Here is an 18,480-nt window from a genome sequence, read left to right as displayed (position 1 = left end):
GGGATGGGCGAAGTGGGAGAAGGTGGCAGAATAAGCCTGGGGCTGTAATGTACGACATGGTGACTGTGGCTAATAAGTATATTTGAAAGTGTCTAAGGGTAGGTCTTGAAAGATCTCCTCACAAAAAAAAAGGTTTTGTGACTCTGTGTGGTGATGGATGTTAACTAGACTTACTGTAGTGATCATTTTGCCATTTAGACATATATGGAATCATTATGTTGAACTCCTGGAACTAAAATAGCATTATATGTCAATTACATCTGAAGTTTTTTAAGCGTGATTGTGGTAGGCCTCAGTAAGAAAGCTGAGCAAAGACTTGACGGGACTTAGTGGATACCTGAGAGAAGAGTGTTTCAAACAGAGGAGACATCTGACCTTTAGCGTAAAGGCCCAGAGGAGCACCATGCCAGGCCGCTGACAAGGCTGGCCTAGATGAGCAGGGGGAACGGGTCCAGGAGGCGGCCAGAGATGCAGGGTCTTTGCGGGCGTTGCAAGGGCCGTGGAATGGGGAGCAGGGGGTAACGCCATCGGCCTTATAAAGGGTCCCTCTGGCTGCTTTGTGGAAAGTAGACCGGAGGGGAGGAGACGGCACCCCTTGGAAGGCTACTGCAGTACCATTGAGGCAGGTGAGAAATTATTAGATCTAGCTTTTAGAAACTACTCATCCGAAGCTTTTAAAAAGCTGTTTGCTAAAAAAATCAATTTTATGCTTTCCTAGATACAAATCTCTGTTTTAAAAACTTTGTGGAAAGGTGTGTAAAGTGTACCCTAAATGGGCTTGGAGAGCGGAATGTTCTTTTGTGGTTTTTGAGGAAACGTCGTTGATGGCCTTTAGAGAGCCACGTCTTAGTGGTCCTTCCAAACATGAAAGGTTTATAACAATAGTGCGCAGGATAGTTCTGTATAAAAAGTGGTTTCTTAATGCGTTGTCTCTATTTATACAAGCTTTGCCACAGGAAATCTACAGAGTTGTCCAGAGGTAAAATACATCATTGCAGGCCTCCCTGGTGGCGCAGTGGTTGAGAATCCACCTGCCAATGCAGGGGACACGGGTTCGAGCCCTGGTCTGGGAAGATCCCACGTGCCACGGAACAACTAAGCCCGTGCGCCACAACTACTGAGCCTGCGCTCTAGAGCCCGCGAGCCACAACTACTGAGCGCATGTGCCGCAACTACGGAAGCCCACATGCCTACAGCCCGTGCTCTGCAACAAGAGAAGCCACTGCAATGAGAAGCCCGCGCACCGCAACGAAGAGTAGCCCCTGCTCGCCTCAACTAGAGGAAGCCCGCACGCAGCAACGAAGACCCAATGCAGCCAAAAATAAATAAATTAAATAAATTTTTAAAAAAATACATCATTGCCATGATATTCTTGCCATCTTTTTTGTGACATTGATAGTGAGTATGTATAGTACTCATTTGTTTCACAAGATGGGGAGATAGAAGAATCACTTGATGTATTTAAAAGGTATTGCGGCTACTCTGGAAGAGAAGAGGAGAAGATAGATGTCAGAATCACCTAATGCTAAAAACCGTCCTGTTAGCCTGTAAACAGTGTTTAAATCAAGCAGGAGCAGCTCTTGTGTGAGGCTGTGGCTGGCTGTGCGGCTTTGTCGTGAGAGCGAATGCGTAAAGGCTTCCTTCTAATCCTCACGCTAGAGCCTGACTGCTTCTGGGTTAACACTTTGCTTCTGTTGAAATGAATCTAGCCATTAGAATGGGTAACAGAAGCTGTTTTCGTTCACTAGTGCCTCGTGGCAAATTGACATACCAAAATCGGTAATTACCAAAACAGGCTCTGTAGGAAAGGAGAAAGGATTAAAGAGGTAGGAATGGAAGCAGCTGAAGGGATGACTGTGTGCAGTGGTGTTCCGAAGACAGAGACTAGGGAAATCCAAAAATAAATTTATCACAATTAGTTTCTGGTTATATAATTAAAACAAGCAAATAGTAGCGTAGATGGAGAAAACCCTCGTGTATCCTGGATGTTGGGGAAAGCTCGAATATGTGTATAAAGTACAAAAGAAAAACGTTGGGTAAAAATGTCCATCTTTTTATTTTATTACTGAAACTATTGCTAAAATTTAAGAGCGGTTTTTTACTTTTGTGTGTGTGTGTGTGTGGTACACGGGCCTCTCACTGTTGTGGCCTCTCCCGTTGCGGAGCACAGGCTCCGGACGCACAGGCTCAGCGGCCATGGCTCACGGGCCCAGCCGCTCCGCGGCATGTGGGATCTTCCTGGACCGGGGCATGAACCCGCGTCCCCTGCATCGGCAGGCGGACTCTCAACCACTGCGCCACCAGGGATGCCCAAGAGCGGTTTTTAAAGTGACTCTTTCTGACATGTTATGTAAGCAAGCCCCTCTGATAATACCAATTCTCTGCTTTGGGAAATGTTGCTTTTGGATGTATTAACTAATTTATTTTATTACTTCTCATATCTGGTAATTTTTTGGCGAATTCAGCAATCTTCAGGAAGAACCAAATTTGTAAGAGTATATTTTGGAGGTTGACTATTCTGAAAAGTAAGTCTTCTTTTTTCTTTCCTCAGAATGAACTCTCAGATACACGTGCAAAATTCCACATACTTTTTCTATTCTTTGTGTCGACAATGTTCTTCATCAGCGTATTGTCACTTCTCAGCTACCACTGCTGGCTAGTTGGAAAAAACAGAACAACCATAGGTAAGTAAGTTAAAATAAAGCATAATTATTTAGGAAAATGGACACAGATGAACATGAAATCTAGAGGACAAAAGATGATAAAGATAAAATAATTCTGTATTAAAATTAACTTGGACTGGATAGGAACAATGGCTGTTTAATAAATGTAAAGGTTCATAATTTTGAGAAGGTTGAGGAAGTAAGATTGACTTTTCTATAATTTTTCAGTAGTGTGTTGTATATAAAAGTAGAGAACTGACTATATTTTATAAATTTTAATAAAAGCTGTTTCCTGCATTTGTTGTATCACTAATGTTAGCACTTATGTCCCTTTTTTGCTTATTTTTTTAAAATGAAAATATTGGGGAAGAATTCAGTAAGGTATTCCAATAATTGGACACACACTTTTTTTTTTTTTGCGGTACGCGGGCCTCTCACTGCTGTGGCCTCTCCCGTTGCGGAGCACAGGCTCCGGACACGCAGGCTCAGCGGCCATGGCTCACGGGCCCAGCCGCTCCGCGGCATGTGGGATCTTCCCGGACCGGGGCACGAACCCGTGTCCCCTGCATCGGCAGGCGGACTCTCAACCACTGCGCCACCGGGGAAGCCTGACACACACTTCTTAAACAACAGTGGTGTGGCGCTCAGACTAAACCATTGGCATGTAAACAGCAACACCAGCCATAACTGGAATATTGAGGTATTGGCTAACAAAATGGGGATCTGTCACAGCGTTTCCAAAGAAAGTTAAACACTCCCTGCTGTCTAAAGGAGAGTTGGACATATTTTAACATAGAAAGATGCAGACGCTGTAGGGAGATTCTTAGGTACTTTTATATTTGGATCACTTTAATCTCGTGTCTTTGGAGTCCTATAAAATATGACGGCTTCCAGGGTAAGGGTGCGGTGCCCCGCCTTTCCCAGCTCACTCTGCTGTTGCTTCTCCTCCACTTCCCATGCTTTCATCCCTTCCCATGTGAATAAGCTTCCTCATGTCAATTAATTTATCATCGTCACAGAATATCCTGTCATCTCTTCACCTTTAACCCGAGGTCATAGAAGGCAGCCCACATGCAAAGCCTAGCTCTTCAGACCTCCCAAGCAGCTGGACACTGAGAGATTTCTCACAGAAAAGGAGATTTCTTCTTTTCAAAACTGACGACTCTGGTGGCCCTCTTTTCCCACCTGGTGTCATTCGGTAGGAGCTCAGTAGTGGCTGACTGCTTCGGTGGCCACGAGCATTTAATTGGCCTCGGTTCCCACCCTGCTTCATTTGTTTCCCACCCAAACCCTGTAGGTGTCTGAGAGGTGAGTGCTTCCTGGGAAACACATTGTTCTCTTAAAAACAATCCTTTTCAAACGTTTTTACCAGTGACTCCGGTAAGAAATGCATCATTTTATATCACTACCTAGTGCATGCACACACATGTATAAAATTATGTAAGTAGAATAAGCAGAATCTTCGTAAAACATCATTAATGTCTACTCTGTCCAAAATACTCTAATATTTTCTGTTCCAGTTCTTTAAAAAGAAATGCTGGTTTCAAAGCACTGAATTGATTTTACAGCCTATTCAGATGTTTAAACCCACACTTTGAAAAACCTTCACCTAACACACCACTCCCCACACACCCTGGTGTTACCCAGCTCTCCACTGCTGCTTCCAGATGTCCTTTGGGGCATCACTTGTACCTTCCTCATAGCTGTCACCGCCCTACCTTGAATCATTTCTCGTGTTACAGAGTTTCTATTAATACATTCAAACTGCCGCTGTCACCCCAGAAAGGCTGGTTGGTCTCTTTGATCCTGATAGCCAGTCATTCCTGTACCCAAACACTGAACCTTTCATCACTTGAAACTGAAGAGGCCTCACATTTTCACCTTGAAGTTTCCATTCTCTGACCACAGTCTTTATCCGTTCAGCTCTCCCTTTCCGTGTTCCAGTGTGCGCCCTTTTTAGCTTACTGAGTCCTCCACACTCCACCACTTTTCTCCCACGTTCCTTTCCCTTCTGGTTTTGTTTCTCACGCTTTTCCATTCTAGATCCTTTAATAAATGCCCCCAAGCTCCCAGCAGCACCCTCGCATTACACACGCCCCAAGTGCCTCTTCTCCCATGACGCCTTTGCCAGCCCCTGACCCAGGTTATTCCAGCGATGCGTTCTTCTCCCAGTGCGATGGGGCTGGAGAGAGCTGGTGAAGGCCGTCTCGCTCCCACAGAGGTGGTCACAACTACAGATTCAAAGCCTCAGACCTCACTTAGACCCTCAGCTCTATTTGGCAGTAATGTCATGTGTTTCTGATCAGGTTTGCCACCTTATTACCCACAATAGGTATTCCAGACTTTCATCATCCTCCCTATTTTCCTTACCTATTTTGTGAACGCTTCATAGAAAAATTAGAAGTTGCCACAAGTAAATTCTTATCGTCTCACCTTTATAACCTAACACAAACATTCCTACTTTCAAACCCATCACTGTCACCCTCTTTCTAACTTCTGCGGACACGATGTCTTTTCTGGTATCTGTCTCTGTCTGGTGTCTATCTAATCTTTAGAACTTTTCTAAAGGCCATCCCATTTCTTCTAGAACTTTCTTCCATCAGTTTTTACTTCACTTTTCTGTGTCATCAACCTTTCCCAATCCGTCTCTCCCTGGCTCCTTCTTATCCATAGCTTATAAAACATTCCGCAATGCATTCTTTCTTTAAACAGAGATCCTAGGTTCTGGCCCCCATCAGCTTCCTCACTTGTTATTATTCATAGCTCAGGATCGGGCTCAGGCGTCACCTCCTGCATATTTCACCTTCCTTGGCCACCACCCCGCCTGTATCTCTATCACACTGTCATTCTGATAGACGTTTGTTAGACTGGGTTCTCTGGTCAGAATTTCATCTGCTTTACCTTGGGATCCCAAAACCTGGTGCTTTGCCATAGGCACGTAGTAGGAAGTTGATACATAATGAATGAGTGAAGTTGCAAGAGGTAGAATATCTTTAAAAAAAAAAAACGAAAGGAAAAGGCTAAGGTGTATTGAACATTCTTCAGTCGATTTTCCTTAATATCACATAATTATTTTGACATTTTCATTTTATAAGGGTGATGAAATATTCAAGAGGTTATATTTTTTCCCAAAAGAGTTTAAAAAGAAAAAAAATTGGTACTTTCCTTCCCTCCTATAATTTTCGAATAGGTTAACTCTTCTTTTTTGTAATATATATCTGTAACAGAATCATTCCGTGCACCCACATTTTCATATGGACCTGATGGAAACGGTTTCTCGCTTGGATGCAGTAAAAATTGGAGACAAGTCTTTGGTGATGAAAAGAAATATTGGCTACTTCCAATATTTTCAAGGTAGTTTATAAAATGCACGTCTCAGGAATTATGGAACCTGTGATTGTCTCTCTGATTAAATGATTCAGAGAATATAGTATATTATGACATTATGAGCCTTAAGAATGAAAACTCAGAATATCTTGATTACATGAAATATTTTATTTGTCATGTTTTTTATAAGGGTGAAGGAGAGTTGAGGCATATATTTGAATGAGAAAAAAAAGATGATTCATAGAAAATAAGAATCACTCTTTTTCTTTCAAAATGAAAATGAGTTTGTGAAGTAAAGAATCATAAGAATTTATATTTATTAGCCATATCTTCAAAGATTGCCAGTACAGGTTATGTATTCTGTTGTGTCTTAAATCAAAGAAGACCCAACACATAATGCAGTTTTTACCTGCATTTAAATTTAAATGAGAATATATGCTCAAGATGATTCATAAGTTCCTTTTCTCTCAAATTCTCAGCCATCCTAGGCCATGTATATACCAAAAGTCATTATAGAGAAGGAAAAAGTATTTGAAATTCAAGTACCATATTTGTAAGTGTTGTGGGTTTTTTCCTTTTTTCCCTTAACAAGGAACTGTATTGCTTGTTATTTTGTCTGAAAATGACATATTTGCATTCTTTCTTTTTTTTTTTTTTTTTTTGGCCACGCCACATGGGATCTTAGTTCCCTGACCAGAGCTTGAACCAGGCCCCAGCAGTGAAAGTTCAAAGTCCTAACCACTGGACGGCCAGGGAATTCCCAATTGCCTTCATTTTTTTTTTGTTTTTTTTTTTTTTTTTTTGGTACACGGGCCTCTCACTGTTGTGGCCTCTCCCGTTGCGGAGCACAGGCTCCGGACGCGCAGGCTCAGCGGCCATGGCTCACGGGCCCAGCCGCTCCACGGCATGTGGGATCTTCCTGGACCGGGGCACGAACCCGTGTCCCCTGCATCGGCAGGTGGACTCTCAACCACTGTGCCACCAGGGAAGCCCTTGCCTCCATTTTTGAAAGACGTTTTGCTTGGTTGTAGAATTGTGGAATTGTAGGTGCTGCTTGCATTGTTTCTGATGAGAAGTTTGTGGATATTATGTTTATTATTATTTGTGTAATATGACATTTTTCTCTGGCTGCTTTTAAGATTTTGTTTATCACTAGTTTCTTGCAATGTGATTATGACATGCCTGGTGTCGTTTTCTTCATGATTCTCGTGCTTAGGATTGTTGAGCTCCTTGGATCTGTAATTTTTAAACTTTCATCAGATTTGGAAAGTACTTTTAAGTATTTCTTCTGCCGCCTCCCTCGCCTTGTCCCTGCAGGGATGCCAGTTACACGTCTGTGGCTCCTCAGGAGGCTCCGCCACGGCTCACTGGTGGCTGCTCACCTTCTGTTCAGTCTTTTTCCTGAGTTTCATCTTCAAGTGCGCCGGTCTCTTCTGTGCGCTTTATCTGTTGTCTCTTATATTCAGGTGTTTCCACTCCGACTGGTTGGAACATAGACTATTATTTTTTAAGGTTATTTTCTCTAAACAGAAATTTCAATGTTGGCAGTTGGGTTTTTTGTCTTTGTTTTTTTTTCCCCTTCTTTGAAGATGTTGTTCCATTATCATCTGGCTTGTGTTGTTTGTGTCAATAAATCAGCCTCTCTCTTATCTTTATTCCACTGTTTGTACAGGCACACCTCGAGATTATTGCAGGTTTGGTTCCAGACCACCGCAATAAAGCAAATATCATAGTAAAGTGAGTCATACGAATTTTTTGGTTTCCCAGTGCATATAACAGTCTATAACCATAGATTGTTAATTGTTCAATAGCATTATGTCTAAAAAAAACAATGTACATACTTTGATTTAAAAATACTTTATTGCTAAAAACTGCTAATCGTTATCTGAGCCTTCAGCAAGTCGTAATCTTTTTGCTGGTGGAGGGTTTGAAGTATTGTGAGAATTGCCAAAATGTGACACAGAGACGCAAAGTGAGCAAATGCTGCTGGGAAAATGGCACTGATAGACTTGCTCAATGTAGGGTTGCCTCAAACCTTTAATTTATAAAAATCACAGTATCTGCAAAGCACAGTAAAATGAAACACAATAAAACGAGGTATGCTTGTAAATTACTATGTCTTTTTTTTCCCCTATGGCTACTTTTAAGATTTTATCTTTATCACTGGTTTTAAGTAGTCTGATGATGATGTTCCTTAGTATGGTTTGCCTTGTGTTTATCCTCTTTGGAGTTCATTAGGCTTCTTGGATCTATGAACTTGTAGTTTTCATCAAATCTGAATTATTTATTTATTCATTTGGCTGCATTGGGTCTTCGTTGCTGTGCGCAGGCCTTCTCTAGTTGCAGCGAGCAGGGGCTACTCTTTGTTGCTGTGTGCGGGCTTCTCATTTAGTGGCTTCTCTTTGTTGCGGAGCACAGGCTCTAGGCACACGGCTTGCAGTAGTTGTGGCACACGGGCTCACTAGTTGTGGCACATGGGCTCAGTAGTTGTGGCTTGCGGGCTCCAGAGCGCAGGCTCAGTAGTTGTGGTGCATGGGCTTAGTTGCTCCATGGCATGTGGGATCTTCCCGGATCAGGGCTCTAACCTGTGTCCCCTGCATTGGCAGGAGGATTCTTAACCACTGTGCCACCAGGGAAGTCCAATCTGAATAATTTTGAAATAATTTTCAATTGTTTTTTCTGCCTGCTTCCCTCTTCCTGTGCCCTTCCCCCACTAGCTTTTCAGTTCTCTTAAATGTATGTCGTGACCCAGCGGTCATTGCTGTTGTCCCTCCCTTCTCCCCCTCCATCTTTTTTCTCTTTGCTTCAAATTGGATTGTTTCTGTTGTTACGTCTGTGAGTTCACTTATCTTTTCTTCTGTATTGTCTACTGTTAAGCTCATCCAGTGAATTTCTTATTTCAGATATTCTATTTTTCAGCTCCAGAAGTTCAATTTGGTTCTTTTTTATATCTTACATTTCATTTCTCTTTATATCCACTTTCTCCAGTTAATTCATGGACATATTTATAGTCACTGGTTTAGCGTCTCTGTTTCAAGTGGTCACGGTCATTTCTAAATCTTTTCTGTTGACTTTATTTTCTTCCGGTTGTGATCACATTCTCCTGCTTTTTAGGCTGGTAATTTTTGATTGGATGGTGGACATTTTGAATTCTGAGTGTTTACATTTGGTCTCCCTTTAAAGGATGTTGAATTTTGTTTTGGCCGACTTCTGTTTCAGCTTAGTCCTCCTGATGCTTGCTGAAACCTGTGCTTGGGTGTAAAGTAGCATTTTCTCTAGGGCAAGTTTAGTCCTACAGCAAAGGTGAGAGCCTGCTGCGGTCTCTGCCGTATCCACATGTTCAGTGAGGTCTCTCTACTCTGGCAGGTCGAATGCAAATGGCTTTCAGTGCTGGGCAGGCTCTGAATTGTTCAGCTTACACTCCCCAGTTGTTCTTTTCCCAGATTCACATGTGTGGCTTAGTATTCATCAGAAGACTCAAGTAAAACCCTGTGCAGATTTCTGTAGCCCTTTCTCTGCACATATCCCTCTTCCTCAGCTCTGTCCGATAGAAGCAAACCTCCTCGTCTTCTCGAAACTCCCATCTCTGTCACCTTAATTCAGTGAGACCACCTTGCTCTGCACATCCCCCTGTTGGTGCTCAAGTTCTGGCAGAAGCTGCAACTCCTTGGTTGGTTTCTCTTCTTTCAGACACCACAGTTCTGTGCTGCCTGTTTTGAAAAGAGTTGTTGTATGTACTGTTCAACAGGAGGTCAAATATACCGTTTAATCCATCTTGGCTGGAAATGGAATTCCCTGCGGTACACAGTTTTGATGTTTTTAGAATGTAGAAGGCATAGCTGTACTTTTTTTTAAGTTGTGAACTTCTTGAAGCCAGAGATTTTCTTTTCTTTTGTTCAGTGGTATATCCCTAGCACTTCAAATGGTACTCAGAACATCCAGTATATTTTCGTTTAATGAACGTTGTTGAATAAATAAATATGTGGAACTTACATCTTGAATTTCAGTTTGAGCATTTATGATATCTAAATGATTGTGATAAGCAGGTCAGTTACCCAAATATTTGAATATGTATGTTTATCATAACTTTAATAGACATGATCATTTTAATAGTCATGGAAGATACTATTTTTAACTATATGTAAATTATAAAAGAAAAAGACTTACTTCCTCAGTAGAGTCTAATAACTGTCTAAATTAGAAATCTTAGAAATCATTCTCTGAAATGACAAGTTGTGATCATTTTATACCATGCCTCTGGAAAATAGGTGTTAAATTGACCACTTAGATTGAACTGAACATGATTAAATTATCACTGATATTTTTCTTATGCAGTCAGGGTGATGGCTGCAGTTTTCCGACTCGTCTTGTGGGGACGGATCCAGAACAAGCATCTGTTTCAAACCACAGTGAAAATACCAGAAGGTGCGCTTCTTGTCATTACGTTTTTCAGAATTCATTATAGAGCAAACTGTGTGTGTGTGTGTGTGATACATAGATGAATATAGTAGTGACGTAGCAAGCCAGCACAGATAAAGAGAAATTCTATTCAGTTTTTTTAACTGAGGGTTAAAATGTGGATATAGCTGATATGCTCAGGATAACCATATTTTTTTATGATTCAAACCAGAACACTTTTGAGAGTAATAAAGTGAACGCTTGCTGTTAGTAGTTGAAGCAGGACAGTCTCATGTCACTGGACGCGTCTGGCAGGGTAGGAAGCACGGCTACCCTACCTGCGCTGCCTCTTCCTAGAAACGAAGACTCTTTCAAGATTTGATTATGTTGGTTTATATCAGTTACATTTTCAAAGAAGTTAGTCATTGTACTATTCACCATTTTATTTTGATAAACAGATTTTAACTGCAGCGTGAAAATGATATTAATGAGGATTCAAAAATACAAATACAAAATTTTTCTTCTTCGTCTTAGAGGATATTTTCTCAGAGTTTGTATGGCGAGCACACTGATTCATAAATTCAGAGAAATAGTTCATTTTAAATGAAATTTTAAAGGAGATAGAGATGCTTCTGTCAAAGTGAAACACTTGAAACTTACTGACTACAGAAATAAGTTGTGGGGGAGGAGGGATTATAAATTCCAAGCTAGCGGATTAATTTTGGAAGAACATAGCCCTTAGAACCTAGGACCTCAGAGCTCCAAGAAGTTACTTAAACTGTCTGAGCCTCAGCTGCCAGCTCTATGAGAGGAGGATTTGTACTCCCTTCGGGGGTTATTGTGAAGATTGCGATGGTGTGTAGAAAGCACCCAGCACAGCGTCTGCCCATAGTGGGTCCCCAACAATACTAGTTCCCTTTTCCTTCTTCTTTTTTTCCTCCATTCCCTCCCTCCCTGGATGTCTTAGCTAGAAAACTAAGTCTACGCTAAATCACTAAATCATTTTTTCCCCTTAGATCTATACTGCAGAGGTAGAAAGCAGAAAACTTGGGAAATGACAGGTAATCTTTTTGTCCTGGCCACAGACATAGATCCTCACCTGTCCTTGTGCTACCTTACGGCTCTTGATTAACATGTTAAAAATGTTTCAGATTGGCCTCTGAAGCTGTTTTTCTTTCATCTAATTGTTTTCGTTGGCAGTGCTGAGTACAAGTTCTTGGGTCTAGAGAGCCATTTAATGCGGGGGGTTGGGGCACATTTTCTCCTGAAGATGGAGCTTTTTCAGAGTGCTGAGATCTCATGAGTTGCCCTCACATATTTAGGAGAAGGAATACTAATTTGCTGCTTATTAATTAAGTATTATTAATTGAGCATTAGACTATTTACTAAATTATTTGCTCCTCTTTCAGTATTGGCTCAAACCCACCCTTTCCTATCAAACCGCTTAGTGAATCAAAAAACCGCTTGTTGGACAGTGAATCTCAGTGGCTAGAGAATGGATCTGAAGAAGGTGTTATCAGATCAGGTAATGCCGTCATCTGAAAACATTGCTTTGTCTGGTTAAAATGAAAATCACCAGGTTTAATAAATGTGGAAAAATTAAAATACATTATGTGCTATTTTAAAATACTAAAATATTTGAAACTTTTTAATAAAATATCTTACACGTGGGCCGTTAGCGTTTACTGGTAGCTTTCACGGAGGCGAAGGTTGAGTGAGGAAGTGTAGTGGCTGCTGCTGTGTTTTTTTCTGTTCGTAATTTTGTTTTTCCTTGTTGTTACCCAGCCGTGTGTTTTGTCACCTCAGATGTAGAAAATTCTTTCGGCATAATATTCTGGATAATGCTTAAACAAGGTTAATTTGGGGGTCATAGCTTTTGCTTATTTGAAAATAATTTTGAAATGCCTTGTACTCTTTGGCTGTCTTGTCTTAGTATAAAAAGAGTGCACTGAATGTATTTGAACCATGATGACTCTTAATCATTTCATGAACTGTGGTACATTATTACAACAGTTGATAAGACACAAGTGGGCTTTTGAATCAGGCCTCGGTTTATAATATAGTCTGGCCACTCACTAGCATTATAGCTTAAAACATATCTGTGGTTCTTAATAATACTAGTAATAACATTCTTCTTGCACTGTAGGAAAATGGTTTGGTACTAACTCTAGGAAATACCCTAAAACTTGAAAGCTTGCTGTCACGATTTCTGATTTGTTGTTATTGTCATTTTGGCTTTCAGCAGCATTTAAATTCTCTTAAATTAGTTTCATTGAGACCTTCATTCAGGGGACTTCCCTGGTGGCCCAAGGGTTAGGAATCCACCTGCCAATGCAGGGGACACAGGTTCGAGCCCTGGTCCGGGAGGATCCCACATGCCGCAGAGCAACAGAGCCCATGTGCTGCAGCTGCTGGGCCTGTGCTCTGGAGCCCGTGAGCCACAACTACTGAGCCCGTGTGCCACAACTACTCAAGCCCACGTGCCTGGAGCCTGTGCTCCGCAACAAGAGAGGCCACTGCAGTGAGAAGCCCGTGCACCACAACAAAGACCCAGCACAGCCAAAAATAAATAAATAAAATAAATTTTTAAAAAAAGATCTTCATTCAGGTCATTAGACCCTCAGTATAAAATAAAGGGAAAAATCCATTTGTGAACTTGAAATTATTGCTCCTGAACATCTTTAGAGCCAATGGACGTTTTTACAAAAATAAGCATAAAACCAGACTTTGAGATTTTAGCACTGCTTTCCTTCCTTCTGGGTTCTAACAGAAGGCAAATGGTTGGCACCAGAAGCCTATTTAGTGCTTACATAATACTTGCTTTTACTGTAATCATCAATTTTACCATTTAGCCAGAAACTTAATACTTCTTTTTTTGTCATGTCATATATAATTATGTGCTTACAGGGACAAATAACCATGTAACAGTGGCAATAGAAAATTGAGTACCACTTGTTCATAACTAACCAGTTGAATAAGAGCAAGGTAAGACAGTATAAAGGTAATTTCTCCAAAAATTAGTTTATTTGCATGTCATAATCTCAAAACAGTTTGCAATTCAGTCTTTTTTACTCTTTCCATTATATCAGCAAAATCAGGTAGTTCAGGAGAGATTGGAAGGTAACGTCTGCCTAACTCCCATTTTTCTTACCACTCCTAGCATGATCTTACTGGATATTTATTGGTAGATTAATGAGGAAACTAATAAAAATTGTTAGGATTGGTATATGGACAACTACCCTTTTCACTGAACGGTACCTTATTAATTAGTTTAAGGAAAAAAGGTGACTTTTGCCCACTACTGACGATATTTGATCCAGAGAAGAGTGACTAAGATTAAAGTCTGAAAAAAAGACTTAAGAGGTTCATTGATGTTATTTACTTGGTAAAAGATACAGCAGAAGAGCAGCTTACTGCAGCCAAGTACATGAGTCAGTGATGCCTTTGCAGTAGCCAGAGGAGGCGCGGTAGCCAGAGGAGGTTGATTGAAGTAGGAATAGAAGCCCTTCCCCATGGGCCAGTAGGAGCAGTGAGGGCAGTGCTAACACTGACTGAATGCAGGGATGTAGTGAACTCTCCTGCTGCTTAAAAACAGAGAAGACAGGTATGCACATTCAAGTCGGAAGCTACGCTCACTGGCTCAGCAGCATCACGCGCAGCTGTTAGAGTTTTGAAAACCTACGTGTAGTGTTTCTTGGTTACCTATTGCTACCTAACAAATTATCACACACTTAGCAGCTTAAGACAACACACCTTTATTACCTCAGTTGCTCTGTTCTCATCTGTAGTCTCATCTAGGGGACATCTGCTTCCTTGCTTGGTGTTTATCATTAGCATTCAGTTCCTTACAAGGACCTGGAGTCCATGTCCAAGTCACAGCCAGAGCCTAAGACTCAGAGAGCATCAGAAACAGCCCCCGGTGGGGCTCCGGGGCAGGCAGAGGGCAGCAGGAGCTGCAGGCGGTGATCCCGTGTCATTGGCAGCCCCACCGCGTCTTCTCAGTGTAGGCTGTAGGCGGAACAATGGCTGATGCTCGCGGTGGTTGAGAATCCTCACTGAAATTCCCATAAACATCTGATAGCAGTCTTCTCAGATTATGCCCAAGTTAACACTAAGGGAAAAGTGTAAGGATCTGCCTCTATTAAAATGCTCACTTAATGGCTTCAGGGAAAGTCAGTGATCTGTCCCTTATTTACAGCGTCTAAGAACCTTTATTATTATTAGAATATTAGTAATATTAAAGTATTTCTTTCCTTTTGTGTTGTATTAGCAGCTTTATACCTTAGCCCAAAGAACTATTTAATCTTATTTTCAGAAATATAAAATCAAGTTTTAATCAATAATTCAATTGTTTCCGGTTTTATAGGTTTATAAAAAACATTATGGACTGAATATTTTCAGTTTTATACGCAAGATGATGATCAGTGGAATTAAATAATTGAAGTATAAATGAAGATATATTTTTTAAAAAAGGAAACCTTTGTACAGATTGTTGGATCCACAGAAGCACTGCTCCAGAGCTGGAAGATGCCTTAATCTTAAATGAGCCCACTTGTTCAACACTGACTTACAGCTACAAAAGTGACTTAATTTTACTTTGGAAATAACATTTACTCATAATAACGTATTATGATATGCTATAATATGAGCTGTCAGGTCACATGTTAACATGGCGTATGTATTCTTTTGATACCTGAGTTACATTATTAGAGTTCTTAGTATCCATATAAATTTTCACTCCAGAAACACAAGGTAAAAAACTTGTTTTAAGTGAAGTACATCTAGGTCAGTATGGTGGCTGAGAGTGCTTGTACTGTGTAAGAAAAAGAAAATAATTGCTTTAAAAACAACTTGGTGTTTGCTAATTTATAGTTACTGTTTTATACTTTTCAACATTTTTACTAAAGATTTTTTTTATTGTTGCTATAAAATAACACTCAGAAGGATTTAGATACCTAATCATTTAAAACATGGAGCATATTTGTATAATTCATTGAAGGCTTAGTTCTAAGCATTAATTAAACCATGTGCAGTGTTGTGCCCAAGGCTTAAAGAAAATTTGGCAGTATAAGAAATTTTTTTGTTTCTCTCTGCTCTCAATATACTCTTGTTGAACTTTCATGGGTATTTATACAGGTAGAGAAACAAAGGTTACGTGTGCTGTAGAAATACTGGACACAGTAGGATTGGGTAGAAGTGGCTGGAAGAAAAATAAAGCGAAAGACAAGCTACAGAAAGCTGTTAAAGTATGTTTTCAGAGTGCTGCCTGCTGCTGAGCTGACTTGCAAATTTCAATTTAGGTAATGACTGAAATTTGCTTTGAAACTTTTTACAGTAATCCTATAATAGCTTAAACAGCAACATAAAATACAATTTGAACTAGGGTCAAACTGTTCAGCATAACACTGCTCTCGAGAAGGAAATTCTCACTTGAGTATCATTCAAAGCTTCCATTCTCTGAGAGGTGGATTCCACTCTTACATGCAGGATTTTAAATCTGACTTCCTAACAGCAATCCCTTTCTGCCTAGACACTTATCCCCCTTTTCCTTTTGAAATCCAATCTAAGTGACAGGGATCGTTGCATTGATTCTAAAGGAAAATAGTGTCCTATAGCGGAGAAACAATATACAGATGTTACTCCTCCTTTATACTCTGCTTAGTCAGACACACACAAGCTAAAATGACTGATTGCTTCCAGTGGTGGGTGGAGATCAGTTTTAACCAGCGTCTGTAAAAACATGTTATAGTTTCCTTGTCTATAAAATGGGGTTGGGGAGAGGGGTGTTAAGAATGATTTCGACTGGACGACCTTTAACATTCTTCAATTTCTAATTTTGCATAATACCTTACTTAACATTCGTCCAACAGGTATATTTGGAGTTCCTTCTGGACGCCAAACAATATACTAGGGATAGCTCTATAATCTCCTAATGTAGCACAAATTTTATAGCCTACTATTCCAGGTTTATAATTTATAGGATTTGTCTAATTCCATGGGCTATATTAATATGAGATGTTAAAAGCAAGTAATTTTTTCCCCCTTTGAACTAGAGGAATGAGTTTAGCTTTGAAAATATAGTTTGGAATACTGTAATACAGTTTCTACCTTTATTTCAACACTGTAGTCTTAATAATCTTGATTCTAGAAAACTTATGAGAGTTAAGGGATATCAGTTTACCAACCAGAAACACCACTTCAGTTTGGCGGTTTGAGTATTATAAGGAAATAGTAAATGTTTAAACGTAAGTGACTGCTTTCAGAAATGTCCTGGTACTTCTTGTGGGTATTTTTACATTCAGGTCAAAGGATTTGCATGCACCTAACAACTGAGGAAACTTAGTTTTCCCTTTAACCTATTTGGGTGCTTTTGTGGTGTTTCTTTTTCAGTTCTTTCACTATGTTAACATCATCTTAATAGCATTAGTAAACACCTTTTCAGGAATTTTCAGCTAAAGCCTTTTAATTTAGTTACCTTTGGTTTAATTAATTTATGGCCAACATTTGCCATGTTCTAAATATTTGGCTTCGTTTAGTTGTACATATTAATGACTGTTGGCAAGGGCCTACAAGTGGTATGGGAATCAGGGAAAGGCTGACTCTTTGGTATTTCTCTGGGATTGATTAGTGCTGCCAACCTTTGCGGAGAAATGGTCAGAATGAAGCCCTGTCAAAATTTATTAGTACTGTCTTTGTTCCTTCAAACACTTGAACAGTTGTGATAATATTTAAGGAAAATAAAAGTTGAATTTCAGGTCTTGCCATCGCCATTAAAAACAAATTAGACAGGAAACTTGGTTTTACGTGGGTACAAACTTACTTGAATATTCAGTACCTGAGGCATCTGACCACTGTCACTGTGCCAAACCAAAGAGCAGCTGCAGCTTAGTGGTCACTGAACTTGCACCGCTTACATAGTATAGTTTCATCTTTGCATATGGATGATTTTTTAAAATCCTTTGACATATTTAGTGGTTATGATCCAAAGTGTCGTAAGTTAACTTAGCTTAAATCAAATATGCAATGTTTACTTGAATTTATTTCTATTAATAGCAGATTTTGACTGTTTGTAGGATTTTCAGATTTTCAGTCATGTGAGATTTCCCTTCCGTCATCTTTAAAGCAGATGCATTTTAAGGGCTCAGTGTTAGGATCTGCATATTTGGGGCGCTGATAAGACAACTGACTTACAGATGTTTTGCTTACATTTTGTTCTAGGACTAGCACTGCTATCAATGGAAAGTATTTTTAACTAATCTGTTAGAGAAATTAACCATATTTTTGCATTTCAGCCAAAATAAAGACCGTATCTCATATTCTATAAGATACAGCTAATATGTAAGTCTAAAATTCATGTGTTTCTTATGATCTGAACTATATTTTCCAACTTAAATTAAAAATGCAAGATAGATTCAGCAAGGTCCGTATTTTTCTAACGACTTCACTTTGTATTATTTTGTTGAGTTGCATAAAGCAGCAAGGAATTGTGTTTGTATTAAAAGCTTCAGAAAGCTGTTGAGTTTATCACATTTGTACATGATTGCAGGTTAGTCTATGCCCATTTACAGAAAAGGTGGACACTATTTTAAAGTGATCTTTAATATGTTTTTATATAAACAAATTTGAAATAGTTTACTTTGGTTGTTTTTACATATCATGTCCCGTAAATCTTGTATTTGTTTTTCATAAGTGTAACCCTGGACCATGACTTAATGTTATCTTTGCTTTGCCTTTTGGGTGGCCTAACCTACATTAACATGAAGGCTGAACATTTTAAAACTTGTTTTTTTCCAAAAATCGTAATAATGATTACTTTATTAATAAATAAATAAAGTCCTGTATTTGAACAGCTGTTGTTGCTGTTGTTGTTGTTAGAGTATGACTGTTGCTTTAGTCACCTGGCAGGTGTGGCAAGGTACAGTGTTGCCTTGGGAAAGCGATGGGGCTGATCCTTCGGGTAACCACGGGGACTACCTGAGTGCGACGACACTGTGGTCTGCCTACGCCAGAGCACACACGGCTTTATCAAAAACGTTTTAATTTAGCTTTTATTGAACAATTTTCAATTGTCCCCTTCATCAAACCTAAGAAC

The 18,480-nt window shown here is 39.8% G+C and overlaps 1 protein-coding gene across 7 annotated transcripts in view; it reads left to right on the top strand.

Annotated features, from left to right (window-relative positions):
• ZDHHC20 (zinc finger DHHC-type palmitoyltransferase 20) overlaps positions 1-18,237 on the top strand; it is a 73,243-nt gene extending 55,006 nt beyond the window's left edge. Inside the window, exons 8-13 of one of the 7 annotated variants that reach the window (XR_009559755.1) lie at positions 2,552-2,684; positions 10,326-10,415; positions 11,405-11,449; positions 11,798-11,913; positions 13,296-13,373; positions 14,755-18,237. Coding sequence is in view for 5 of the 7 variants with exons in the window: in XM_030882709.2 (XP_030738569.1) it covers positions 2,552-2,684; positions 5,891-6,017; positions 10,326-10,415; positions 11,798-11,913; positions 13,296-13,333 (504 nt within the window). In the remaining 2 variants the exon portion in view is untranslated. Of the gene's footprint in view, positions 1-2,551; positions 2,685-5,890; positions 6,018-10,325; positions 10,416-11,404; positions 11,450-11,797; positions 11,914-13,295; positions 13,374-14,754 lie in introns of those variants that run through there. The other 6 variants (XM_030882709.2, XR_009559756.1, XM_060287899.1 and 3 more) reach the window with 6 other exon arrangements.
• The last annotated feature ends 243 nt before the right edge of the window (positions 18,238-18,480 follow it).

The sequence above is a fragment of the Globicephala melas genome, chromosome 18 (genome assembly GCF_963455315.2).
Source record: "Globicephala melas chromosome 18, mGloMel1.2, whole genome shotgun sequence".
In the NCBI taxonomy this organism is placed as follows: domain Eukaryota; kingdom Metazoa; phylum Chordata; class Mammalia; order Artiodactyla; family Delphinidae; genus Globicephala; species Globicephala melas.
The sequence above is the reverse complement of the archived record's forward strand: the minus strand, read 5'-3'. Positions and strand labels throughout refer to the sequence as shown.